At 45.0% G+C, this 14,029-nt stretch overlaps 1 protein-coding gene across 13 annotated transcripts in view; it reads left to right on the plus strand.

Moving 5' to 3' along the window:
• Trpm3 (transient receptor potential cation channel subfamily M member 3) overlaps positions 1 to 14,029 on the plus strand; it is a 903,922-nt gene that overhangs the window by 838,200 nt on the left and 51,693 nt on the right. For 12 of the 13 annotated variants that reach the window (XM_051146249.1, XM_051146245.1, XM_051146251.1 and 9 more), the window contains 2 exons: positions 5,384 to 5,512; positions 10,390 to 10,641. In XM_051146249.1, coding sequence (XP_051002206.1) covers positions 5,384 to 5,512; positions 10,390 to 10,641 — 381 coding nt within the window. Of the gene's footprint in view, positions 1 to 5,383; positions 5,513 to 10,389; positions 10,642 to 14,029 lie in introns of those variants that run through there. The other variant, XR_007830652.1, reaches the window with a different exon arrangement.

A 14,029-nucleotide genomic window follows, 5' to 3' on the forward strand; every position in this document is an offset into this window, starting at 1 on the left:
TATTCACTTTTAGGAAAATAAACTTTCAAATGTATTGACATTATGAAACAATCTCCACCCCAGAATAACATACATTCAAAACTCCAGTTTCTGGTTTTTTTTTTGTTTTGTTTTGTTTTGTTTTGTTTTTAACAGCACTCTCTCAAGCTTGCCCTGTAGAAAACATCAAAGCTGTGACCTCATGTAATCCAGAAAAGAAAAATGTTGCATATAGGACCACCTGTTTGCTGTGTGACCCCCAAACAAGTTCCTTTCCCATTCTGTCCATCCCTTCCATATGACAGGAATAATACTACTATCTGCTTTATGAAGATTAATGCATTGAAGTATATAAAACATTTATAATAGTGTCTGGACCAGTAAGTGCAATGTGGGAGTAACTACTGTTATTCTAGCCACACTCGGCGAGGGAATCAATGCCAGAGTCATCTGTCCACTCACCAACACAAGCATCTCATACTGAGCAGATACCATGTTAAAGCAAGGTTCCAGATGCTTCCCAAACAATCTCCCTGAGGCTAACAGTGGTTTCACCAGCATAGCATCTGTACCTCCTTTTTATGCCCACACTTGCCCTTCTTCTAGTCTTCTGATTCAGTTGTTACAATCAAAATCAGGATTTAAAAACTACAGCCACAAAGAAAACCCCCCTCTTATGGTCTACAATCTACTGTTTATTTTGAATTTCTATTTCTTTTTTCTTTTTTTCTTCTTTTTTTCCCCTGTGGTACCATGCATCAAACCCAGTGCCTTAAGCATGCTAGGCAAGCTCTGCCCCACTAGGCTACAACCCCAGCTTGGTTTTATCTGTTTGATTTGGTTTTACCTTAAAAAAAAAAAAGTTGAAATATGCTTTTTTAAAAAGAGTAGTTTGTGAAATATGAAATTCAAATTTCACTGTTTACTATACCTGGCCACACATGTGCCACAACAACAACAACAAAAAAGTTAATTATGAGGACTAAAAAACCTCAACCTTAAAGAGTCACCGGGTGGCCTTTTGCAAATGTTAGCGGATTCCTGCTCTAAAGCATAAGAGAAACTGATGTGAGGAATTGCATAAGAGTTAACCGTCACTTGCATGAGCACTGACCTCACTCAGCCTTCTGATCATCTGCCTTTTCTTCTTCATCGGTGTTCAGCGTTTCCATCATGTTAGTTCCCTGATTCTCTCGATCTCCACTGACTCAACTCCAGCAATTTTCAGCCCTAAATGCTTTTTCACCAGAAGTACCCTGGCCAGTGGCTTCCAAGCCTTGGCGCCTCCATATTAAGATCATTGGAATCACCTGTTGCACTTTTGTTCTTGTTTAAAGCCAGGGTCTCACCCAGGTTTTCCTCAAACGCCTGATTTTCTCGCCTCAGCCTCTCCTGGCCTGGGTTTAGGCAAGTGTCATGTCCACCTCTTGGAACACTTTAAAACCATGCTCAGACCTGGCCTCCACCCTCAGGGCTTTGATGTTGTCCCTCTGGGGACTGCATTAGAGTTCCTCCCCCCAACCCCTTGTCTTTCCGGGGTTGAAAAAGCCCTGACTAAAGACAGTAGCGAGTTTTAACTCATTATTTTTTTAATGCCATGATTAGAAAGGATTTATTAGAAATCCCAATTCATGGATCCATCAGAGACTCAAGTGAATCCACTCTGTGGAAGGAATGCGGAGGGTGTTTAGCGAGAGCCCCAGGTGTCTCTAATGAGGACGGAAACCTGGGGCACACTGCTTCCAACACCATTTGCAACATGTGTTTGGAAAGCGATCTTAGTAATTTTTCATTGCGATGAGAAAACGCCATGACTAAGACAACTTATAGAAGAGGCCATTGAATTAGGCTCATGGCTTCCACAGTAGCGAGGGCACAAGGACAGGAAGTGCAGAGCGAGCTCGCATCTTGGTCTGCAGATAGGAGGCAGAGAAAGCTAACTCAAAGTAGTGTGACTTCCTTTGAAACCTCAAATAGCCACTCTTAACTGGAGAACAAGCATTCAAACATTTGAACGTACAGGGGGCCCGTTCTCGTTCTATCCACCAGGGGAGCTGTATCTCTGACAGTGGGGTGAGGTGTCCCGCTGACTGGGTTAGCCTCAGTAAATGCACCACACTAAATCTCCCAACTATGTTCAAGCAATTCCAGAAGTTTTGCACATGTTGACAAAACCCAGGCCTCAAGGAAAATGTGTGGAAATGAGAAAGCCAAATTCGTGAGACTCCAAAAATGCTTACCAATAAAACTCATCCTCAGATTGATGGTCCCGTTTGCTGTGGCCCCATGTTCTCCGTAAGAGTATTTCTCTCTCAGGTTTCCAGAAGTGTCCCTTCATCCTCTGACACACTGTCCAAAGGGAGCACCCACCTCACTCCCCTATGACCTCTTGTTCTCAGCTTCCCAGAGGAACAGGTGGATCTCTTCAGTTCCAGGATAGAAAAAAGCAGGGAGCCAATTGGCTCACAGCCTGTCTGCGCAGAGAACCTTTCCCATTTGTGAGCTGGAAAAGATTCAAGTTCAGGGTTCAAAACGACTATGGTCAGAGGACATGGTGTGGATTGTGGGTTTCCCCGGTAGTGACAGGACCATCCCCAGAGGTCCTAGCAGGTTAGGTGACTTACACAAGATGTCAAGCAGTAGCCAAAACTTAAACCCAACTTTCGCCACCTACCTTCCTTCCTCCAAATACACTAGACCTGAGGTCAGAGGATGGAATCCTGTTGTAAAGTTACCTTAAGTTCTAAGATACAGAAGTTCTGAAGACAGGAGTTCATGTGTCACTGGGCCACCATGTGATATTTTGCACTAAACTTCATAAAATGTTTTTTTTTTAAGACACTTAACAAGATTCACTCCACCTTCATACAACAGAAGTTTATTCAAAAAAAGGGAAGAAGTGACTGGGAAGATAGAAGCAACTCCAGACGAAAGGGAGTGGAATGTACTAGACAGTTTTTCCCACTGACTGCCCTTCCTTTGTGTTTTGTAACTATGCACCCAAGGAGTGCAGAGTGGATGTCAGTGTGTGCTTGCCTGTAACCTGACCCCATGTGAACCAAGGGACACTTGGGACCAATTCTTAAAAGAATGTCTCTTTTGTGAGAAAGTTCCCTGGTTCACTAGTGATTCTGAGGTGGGGCACAGTGGGAGCCTCAGCATGGGTTAATGTAGCTGTAGCTGTGGGGATGTAAAAAATCAAGTCATCCTGCTGGAGAAAGAGGTCATCTAGCCATCAGCAGCGCCAGCACTCACCCTCTGTCACAATCTAATTGTTCCAGATGTGACACTGTTTACCTCTGTCATAGCTTAGATGAAGGAGGAGCTGAGAAGTCACTCTCAGTGGTAGAGTGGCTGCCTACCATGGTCGGGCCTTAGCTTCAACCTCCAACACCAAAAAATAGGATTAAAAAAAAAAAATCAGGGCTGGACAGATGGCTCTGAGGTTAAGGGCACTGGCTGCTCTTCCAAAGGTCCTGAGTTCAATTTCCAGCAACCACATGGTGACTCACAAGCATCTATGATGAGATCTGGTGCCCTCTTCTGGCGTGCAGGCACACATGTGGGCAGAATACTGTACAAATAATAAATAAATCTTTTTTAAAAAAATAAACAATGTTTAAAAACAAAAATCATGGTGCACTCCTTTAATCCCAGCACTTGGGAGGCAGAGGCAGGCGAATCGCTGTGAGTTTGAGGATAGCCTGGTCTACAAAGGAAGTCTAGGACAGCCAAGGCTACACAGAGAAACCCTGTCTCAAAAAACCAATAAAATAAAATAAAATAAAAACCAGAAAGGAAATGCTATACTGCAGCTGTACTGGGACATGTGTTACCAATATAATGGGGATGTCAAGGGTACCTTTAATTCACATTTAAAGTCTATATGGTTTATAAAAATAAAAGAAGAAGGCCAGTGGTAGATAAGACAACATCTCTTTGGCACAATATCTCTTATCTTCTAGCCAGGCTGTGGCTTCTGCCACTTAACTTGCTTTAACATCCCCAAAGTCACCCAGCGCCGTCATTCCTCAAACCCTCAGTCCTCTACCCACATGTGTCCTGTTCCTTGCCACACGACCTCCAAAGAATGCAGATTGGAATCAGCTCCCGCTGGGTTCCAGCTCACAGGCCCTGAGGCCAGGCTGAGCCTTGCTCAACTTGGAGCATCCATTGCCCGCAGGAGGTTTTGCTCATCTGCCATCCGCCTTGGGGTATATTTTCTTATGCAAGAGCACCACCAATTCTCTTCTTCCCACATTGACATCACTAAATCTCTGAGTAAGAGACTCCAAGTCTGGGCCCTGAGCAGTGTTCTTCCCTGCGTCCACATCCAGCATTTCAGTCAGGACTCAAACTCCAGATGCTGGAGCCTCGGGAGGATTTAGTCCACTCTGGTACACAGCCGGCCACATGCCCCAGGGCCTTCCTGTAAATGGCTTTGTTTTCTCTCTCTTGTTTTGTTTCAAGGAAGCAGAATACAAATGAAAATATTCCAACTGGGACAGGGCAGGGCAGTGTGACAGTACAGAGGAAAATGGGAAAAAAAAAAAATTCTCCCTAAGAAGCCAACTACTGTTGGTCAAAAACACCAGGAAGACATTATAACTCAGGGAGGCCAGAAGAGGGCCCTTGAGATTCAATCCAGGCAAGTTACACTATAGTTTTACAAACTTTTAAATACTGTAGGTGTCTTCCTTTCCCTCAGGTGGGCATTAATCTACCTGTCATCTCTTGGGAAAGAAAATAAGCATATATTGTTAATATTCTTAAATATTTTTAATAGTACTATAAAATAAATCATATTTTTAAGTAAGTATCCCCCTAGTATGGAAAGCCAGGTCTGTGCCTAAGCAAAAGCAGCCCTGATAAGCTAGGCTCTCTTCTAAGCCAGAACATACACACACACAACTGGTGATTGGCACACAAATCCATACATGGCACAAAAAGGTACAAGCAAGGTCCTAGGGCCCCAAAGACACATAAAGGAGTCAAAACAAATACTGCATATTCAAGTAGTTGAACTACTGTAGCCTTTTTAAAAATTGTGTGGGCAAAGATGGTTCATCAGGTAAAGGTACTCGCCATCAAGAAGTCCAGAGACCTGAGTTTAATCCTCCGAACCCACATGGTTCTTGGAGAGATGCAACTTCTGCGAGTTGTCCTCAGACCTCCATGGGAATGCGCGCGCGCGCGCGCGCGCGCGCACACACACACACACACACACACACACACACACACACACAATGAATTTTTCTTGATATTTGAAACTCTATCATTCATTTGTCATGGATTCCCTTTCCTGCTTTCTGACCTTGCTCTTCGCTGCCTTGCAGTGTGGTCTTGCCCAGGGCCCAGCCCCCAGGCCTCTGCAGTTAGAGGACCCTATTGTATTTCCTTGCAGCTGGCATACATCGGATACCTGATGCTCTTCAATTACATCGTGCTGGTGAAGATGGAGCGCTGGCCTTCCACTCAGGAATGGATTGTCATCTCCTACATTTTCACCCTGGGAATAGAGAAGATGAGAGAGGTAAGTGCTTCCTAAATGAACACAGGAGGGAAACGATGGCTCCTCATTTCTGAGGATGGAGAGCTGAGGGGGTGCTTGGGCTCCAAATCAAGTCTCCAGCTGTGTTTGCTCTGTGATGCTGCTGAGGGATGTGGCTTTCTTCTTTCTCAAACCTAGACAGGTTTCCTAGGGTGAATAAGTTTATCTTCTGCTCACATGCCTTTTGCCCCCAAGACATCCTCCAGTGGGCTGCAGTACCACTTAACACCTCTGTCTTCTCATCCCTACGAAGATGGTTTTCTAAATTTTGCTATTCTTAACTCCCATTTCTACCCATTACTTGGAGTCTCCTTGGACACTGTCTGCCAATCTAGTATCACTTCTCCAACTGGGTTCCAGCAGCTTTCAATCAAGCCCAATGACCTGAGTTCAATGCCCAGAACCCACATGGTAGACTGAGAGAAACCACTTCTCTGTGTGTATTCCTGTATTCAGTTTATCCTTGAGTTAATTCCTTTCTCCATATCTTTCACACACACGCCGAGCATCCACCAGCCTTCCACCCCTAGGGAGCCCCGCAGAGGATGGACACGCAGTTTTGGTGTTTTAGGTTGAAGATGTAACAGTCTCTCTTCCCTCACCTACCTCCACACGGCCTAAGAGGAGCCAGTGAAGTGCCACCCTAATGTGATTTGTTTGAAGTCAAAACTAACCACACGAACAGGAAATCTTATTCGGTGCTAAAAAAGAGAAATGAACTGTGAGGCTGTGGGAAAACTTAGTTGTGTGTTATAAAGAGAAGACTTCTGAACATGATCCATTCTGTATAGTTCCCGCTCTAGGAAGTTCTGTGAAAAACCTACAGAGCTGATAAGAAGATTGGTTGTTGCCAGGGGTTAGGACATTGGAAGGATGGTAGGCAAAGCCCAGAGCTTCTCAGGGCACAAAAATATTCTGCGTGCTGCTCTAGTGACGGAGTCATCATTCTATGTATGTTCAAAGCCACGGAATGTGCCATACCACAAAATGTGTCATTCCACCATGACAGAGAGAGAGGGAAGTGGGCGGGGGGGGGGGGGGGGTGTAGGAGGAGAGAGGCTGTTGATAATGAAAAAGGCTTCACCTTTGTGGGGACCAGAAAGTACAATGGAAAGTGCTTTCTGCAAACCTAAAGCTTCTGTAAAAACATAAGTAATTTTTAAAAGATAGAAGGGGAAAAAAAGGAAAAGAAACGCTAACCCCAGAGGCCTTGTAGATTCCAAGAGCTTCTTTTAAAAATCTATGTGGTCAAGAAACAGTCCACAAGAGGGCGCAGCAATCCTGCTTGGCGCACGCTACAAACTCCTACCTCACCAGAGAAAGCCTCGGGGAAGGCAGCTTGCAAGGTGAAGCGACTCCTCTGCACGGTCCCTGAATCTGCAGTGAGTGGGCGGGGCCTTTCAGTAGAAAAGGATCCTGCCAAGTCTGTGCGTGTTTCTGGGAGCTCCAGAACAATCCTGCTTTCTGTATTCCAGTAGGTAGGCACCGAAGGGGGCAGGGCGGATTGTTAAAACCCACAAATCCACCTTTTGTTACCCAGACAGATTCAAAGGTTCTTGTTCTATTGAATTTCACCTCTGGAGTGTTTTCCAAAGAAGAAAGATATACAGAATCTATTAAATTTGATAGCACTGAGATTTAAATAAACACACACACACACTTTGCATTCAGCACCTTTCTCTGGGCTGCTTGGGTGCTATTTTCATTCTAATTAGCATTTCCCCATCCTCCTCAGAGCTTGGGAGTGGTATAGGAGCACCATCTGATTGGAGACTAGATTAAACAACCAAGGGACTATGAAGCCTTGTGTTGCTGCAGCCAACTGTCTGTACTGCATTCCGCCATTCATAGTGCCCTTCCGTTTCTTGAACAGTGCAGTGGACTCGTAAACTGAAAAAACAGCAATAAATTTGCCTGAGACTTTGTGTAGCTCTGAGAATTGAGCCTGCTCCCGCTAGGGGCCTTGCCACTATGTGGTTGCCAGCTGGCATTCAGGAGAATTCATACCCAGCTACCTATTCCTTCCCTACCACAAGCAGAGGAGGGAAAGACTGGAGTGTGGAGGCTGGAGGCTGTCCAGGACTAGGCTGGAAGAAGACAGGGAGCAGCCTGTACTCCTCGGACTGTTCTAGAGTAGCTGCCAAGCGGGCAGGCTGCCAGCAACCTCCAGGCCTAGCTATCCATTTCTTAGGAAGCTGCATGGCATGGCAGGCAGGGTGGGGCTTCCGATGGCGGGGTCAGGCCGAGGTTAGCTGAAGAACACTTGCCTCTGAGGAAGATGTGGGAAAGTGAGCTGACAGCCATTTTTGTGCCTGGCCTTTTTTCTCTCCAACTGGTGGGGGCTGCCTCCCCTCCCGCACGCGCGCATCGCGCGCGCGCACACACACACACACACACACACACACACACACACACACACACACACGTCCCTCCCTTGAACTCTGAAAGGAAAGGCTCAACTATGGAGTGGGCGACAACTCCCACAAGCCTCCTTGGGGTTGGCACGCAGGCCCTCGGGAACTCAGGCACGACATCCTGGAAGCATGGAAAAGCCTGCATGCTTCCGTGCCTCCCAAGCAAACACAAGGGAGGCTGTGGTTTCATGTGTTGCCCTTCGGGTCTCCCCACCACATACTTCTGCATGTAGTCACTAGAGTCAGCCACAGCAAACCCTTAATACTATGGAACTGTTTACAGCCAGCCTCAGTAGACGTTATCTCACCCAGCTAGCTCTCCCACGAGTCTGTGAGGTCAATGACAGCCGTGATCACATCCATCCCCCAGTTTACAGGTCTGGGAAACAAGATTGAGCAATGGTTTGGTATCCTCCAACTAGAGAAGTGAGCTAGGTCTGAAACCTGTTAGGTCATCTGAAAATCGCTTCCTCTTCCACTGCCCCATGATCCCCTACTGCAGCGGATCTCAACCTATGGATTGAGACCCTTTTGGAGGTTGAACAACCCTTTCATGGGGGTCACCTAAAACCATAAAAAAGCACAAATATTTACATTATAGTCCATAACAGTAGCAAAATTACAGGTATTAAGTAGAAACAAAAGTTATATTACAGTTTGGGGGTCCCACAGCATGAGGAACTGTATTAAGGGGTTGCAGCATTAGGAAGGTTGAGAACCACTTGTCTAATAGCTCCCAGGATGCCAAGGCCTGTGCTAAGGGCTGGCTTAGCAGAGATGGGGCAGAAGAGGGATGCAACCATTTACTTCTGGTTCATGCCAACTCTGTGTTTTTTCTCCCCACCCCTCTACCCCTCACACACACCACCTTAGTAGTTTTAGCAACATATGAGCAAATGGGGTAGAAAATCTCTAAGAGGTGGGTGTAGTGGCACATGCCTTTAATCCCAGCACTTGGGAGGCAGAGGCAGGCAGATCTCTGTGAGTTCGAGGCAAAGCCTGGTCTACAAAGCAAGTCTAGGACAGCCAAGGCTACACAGAGAAATCCTGTCTCGAAAAACAAAACAAACAAAGAAAGAAAAAAAGAAAGAAAAGAAAAGAAAGAAATCTCTAAGGCATCACAATCCTTCCTGCCCCTCCTCTCCCATGCTCATGCACAGATTTTATACCCAGCTAAGATGTAACCAGAGGGTGAACTGCCAACAGGACAGAACCAGTTGCAGGAACTGCTGGTGGGTAGGACAATGGGTCTCACACCATGGTCACCAGCATGACCTGGGAAAAGGTAAGGGCAGTGAATCCTCTGGCCTAACCTCACATTTGCTGAGGTAGGAACTCAGTGATGGGGGCCAGGTATCTGTGGTTTAGAGACATGGAGGCTACTGCTGCTGGAATGATCAGCAGAGGCTTCCTAAGAAGGGGCATCTGAATAAAGAGTTTACGGATAAGAGTTAAGGAGCCAAATATGCAAACTCCTAGAAAAGAAAGTCCCAGTGGAAGGAATGAAGTGGGCCATGGTGAGAAGTTTGGTGTGGGGGTCGGGGTGGGGGTTGTTTATAACGGAAGCCATCAGATAGTTAAAGTATATGCTTATCATGATCCTTCTGTCCCTGGTCTCGGTCTCTGTCTGTCTCTGTCTGTCTCTCTGTTTCTGATTCTCTCTGTCTCTGTCTGTCTCTCTGTCTCTGTTTCTATCTCTGTCTCTCTCTGTTTCTCTCTCTCTCTCTCTCTCTCTCTCTCTCTCTCTCTCTCTCTCTCTCTCTGTCTCTCTCTCTCTCAGAAATGAGGTATAATTTACCTGTAATGAAAGGAGCCCACCTTGGGATACAGTTTGATGAGTCTTTGTTCACACAAACAACTGTGCAATCACCAACAACATCTTGGTTTAGGTCTTTAAAGAGCTCACTGTGCGTTGCTCAGAAAATAGGTGGTAGGCTGGTGGCCATAATGACAATAGAGATGCTGTTAGAAGATGGGTGCGACCATGTGCCTGATCTGATGGGACTTAGAATTCAGTGGCAGCCATGGAGTGATGAGAAGTCATTAATGGGGTTGTACTTGGAGGTGATGAGACTCACTGATGCAAGAAAGGAATGGAGGTGTCCTGTAGGAGTGTGGCCCATGTCACTCACAACTGAAAATCTGTTTACTGAGATGATTTTTTTGAGCTCTGTACTCTGCAGTATATTGGGAATATATCATGTTATAGAAAAAGCCTGCAGTGCCTCAGAATTGCCAGACAATTCCAAGGATCAAACTGTTGTTTACATCTGCTTCTAGACTGTGCTCGTCTGGATTACCTAAGCTTAGCTCAGTTGTGAATTCCTAGCAAGCAGTTATTCAACTAGACACAGGTCTGGATAGCTCTTTACGTCAGCTAACTGACAGAGCATTTTCCAGCTGAGCTGAAAGCATGGGACCTAAGCCCTCTCTGCTGCCTTGTAGATTCTGATGTCGGAGCCGGGCAAGCTGCTGCAGAAAGTCAAAGTATGGCTGCAAGAGTACTGGAACGTCACAGACCTCATTGCCATCCTTCTCTTCTCGGTGGGAATGATCCTCCGTCTCCAAGACCAGCCCTTCAGGAGTGACGGAAGGGTCATCTATTGTGTGAACATCATTTATTGGTACATCCGTTTGCTAGACATCTTCGGCGTGAACAAGTATCTGGGCCCATACGTAATGATGATTGGGAAAATGGTAAGCAAGGTCATTTGGTTCCATGTCACACATTCTCAGAGGAAGATCTGTGATAATAGAAAAGAGAAATGTGATTCATTTGGATTTGCTACTGAGGTCTGCATGAGATGACCCCAGGGATGTTTTAGGTTGTTGGGGGTTTTTGTTTTGTTTTGGTTTGGTTTGTTTTAATTTCCTCTGGGTGTTTGAAAATCTGACTATATAGCTACATTAAAAACTAAAGATTTAACCATCAGCCACCTATTTACTAACTAAAGCATATGGAAAGATCACCTGCTTGTTGCCAGGCACTGGCTTATGAGCTGAGCTAAGCTGAGCAGTCATAGCACACATCTTTGATCCCAGCACTCAGGAGGCAGAGGCATATGGATCTGATTTCAAGGTCAACCTCATCTACGGAGCTAGTTCCAGGCCAGCCAGGGCTACACAGAGAAACCCTGGAGAGAGAGAGAGAGAGAGAGAGGCAGGGGATGGGGGGCAGGCTGTTAAGACTGAGGCAGATGGGAAGGAAGGGGCGTACTTTGCATACAGGATGAAAATGTCCTCACAGAGACACCTATGAAGTACAGAAGAATCACAGATCAGGACTGGCTCATTCAGAATGTTCACAGTAGCCAGGCTTGGAGAAGAACTTGGTCTCGACTAAAAGTATTAGCAGATTTTGAAGACTTGTAAAGGATGAGTTCTCAGGGTGGCATTCAAAGCTGGGTGTGGTTGCATCACTTAGAATTCCCAACACTTCAGAAGCTAAGGATGCCAGACTTCAGGCCATGCAGAGCTACAGAGCAAAAGTTTGTCTCAAAAAAAACCTAGAATGTGGGGCTGGGTATGGTGGCACATGCCTTTAATCCCAGCACTTAGGAGGCAGAGGCAGGCAAGTTGCTTCGCGTTCAAGGCCAGTCTGGTCTACAAAGTGAGTCTAGAACAGCCAAGGAAACCCTGTCTCAGGGGAAAAAAATAAAAAATAAAACACTTCAGATGTAAAAAATAAGCTCTAAAAAAGATGTTCCTATCCACAAGGGAGGTTTGAGTTGAGATGAGGTAGAGAGGCGGAATCTGAGTCCAGGGGTTCTTCTGGGTCCTGGGGAAACGTATCTGTTAAAGCTGGTTTCTGAGAAAGGCACCAGCTCCTTTAATTCTAAAAGAAGAATGGAAGGAAGGAAAAAAAGAAGGAGGGAGAGGAGAGAGGGACAGAGGAAGGAAGGAAAGAAGAATGAAGGAAGGAAAGAATCCCAAGTGGCAAGCTGATGTGCCCCCCCCAAACAAATAGCTGAGGGCTTCAACATTTTGACTATATCTCAGCTTTCAGAATGTCCCATAGAGACTGAGCATGAGGTGGGCAGCGTCAGTGTGAAGCTGGTGGCAGACATGAGAGTGCTGAGTTCATAAGCTCCTTCCCCACACACTAGGAAATCACCACAGCCTGGTGCACCCCATCTCTCATGTGTGTGTGTGTGTGTGTGTGCTTGGGTGTGTGTATGTCTGTATGTGTGCGTGTCTGTATGTGTGTGTAGACCAGGCTGGCCTCAAACTCACAGAGATCTGCCTGCCTCATGGTGCCCACTTCTCTAAGTATAACCCTGACATGTGGAAAGCAGAGCATACCCACCCTACCTGGAAAAACACCACTTCTGTAGTCTTATCACTAGTTCTATCCTACAAGCTGTTGAAACCAGCAGGTAGCATTATAGATGCCTCTTTTAAGTTTTAAGTCTTTCAATTTTTACTACAGACATCATTGCTAATTCAGTGTTTATTAAGCATTTGTGTATGGATTCTACTGAAATGCATCTTAAGCAACCAAAGATCTTCCTATTTAAAAAAAAAAAAAGCACCAACAAATCCAAGCAAAGAGAAAAAAATTTAAAGTCAAACTAAACTTCCTTTGCTCTTTGGCATTCAGCTCACTGCCTTCTAAAGCAACAATGAACAATAAACATGTACTTTGTAGAGTGATAATTAGAAAAGGCATGTGCTAGGCAATAGCTGGCTCTTAGTCGGCTGGTTGATAAATTGTGTCTTGTTTGCTGTGTTCATACTGGTTTTTAAAGGACAATGAAGAAAGAAAGCTTATAAACACTATTCTTCTGTATAATCAGCTGTTCTGGACACTAGCTTGGAATTCAGTGTTTAGGGTAAATAGCACCAGACTCATTGTGGAGAACAGAAAACTGATTCCGGGGGTTAAGTTGCCCATACTGAACTCAGCCCGACTTGATATTGTCTGAGAAGGGGAAATGTGTACATCAGCTGTTCATTCTGTTGTTATGTGCTCATTCAATGATGGATTTGAGATTTCGGTGAAAATTCTGATGTCAAAAGGCAGACTCTGTGCAACAGGGTTGAAGGAAGAGATCTGTGTGTCCCTGCTCCCAACTTGTATAGGAAATGTGTATATGACTTTTCTGGAGAGAACAGGACTTTATGAGATTCTCAAATATATTTCCAAGTGAAATGAGAAAAAAAATATCAAACCACAACAGCTTAGAAATCAGGCCCATTTTCCTCCACCTTGACATATTTTTTTTACTTTTTTTTTTAAGTGTCTCACTACGCAACCCAATCTGACCTGGAATTCACCATCCTTCGGCCATTGCCTCCAAAGTGCCAGGACTACAAACATGCACAATACACGCAGTGGGGGCTACATGGTCCTCTGTTGAAGAGTCCTTATGCTATATTGTATATTGTAGGATGTTTAGCACTGCCTCCCGTGTGTGTGTGTGTGTGTGTGTGTGTGTGTGTGTGTCTGTGTGTATCACAGAGAGAGAGAGACAGACAGATAGAGACAGAGACCAGAGAGATAAGAGAGAGTATATTAGGACAACAAAGATGTCTCCAAACATTACCAAATGTAATGTCCCTTGAAACATAAAGCCGCCCTTTGTCAAGAACCACTATTTCAGGGCGGTATTAATCTGATGGCGCTTTTTTTATGATTATCTTATTTTAAGATAAACTATTCAAAGACTCAAACCTAGTCAATTTTTAAAAATCTTGGTGGTGGCATTTAAATATTTGAAATGCCTAAAGTTACATTAGTGCAGTGAGATTATCTTAATTTCTGTGTCTATCATTTTAATAATGGCGTAATTACCCCCCATTTTGACTAGAAGGAAACCTTACCAAGGAGTGAGCAGGAGGCCTGAGATGCTTTTTCTCCACTTTTTAACTTATGAATGACTTCATTTATCAGTCAGGAATAAGTAGGAAATTTGGGGACTTTGAGTTCTGACAGGATGCTTTTAAGATAATTAGTTCAATAATTGAGTCATCGATCCAGAAGGTAGATAAAAGATGCCTTTAGACTCTATCAGTGAGCAGATGGGCTGCAAGCTAGAAGCTGAAGAGTCTCCCCAGTTGTGGTGCATACAAAGCCCTCAACTTC

Source organism: Acomys russatus, chromosome 5 (genome assembly GCF_903995435.1).
Source record: "Acomys russatus chromosome 5, mAcoRus1.1, whole genome shotgun sequence".
Taxonomy (NCBI): Eukaryota; Metazoa; Chordata; class Mammalia; order Rodentia; family Muridae; genus Acomys; species Acomys russatus.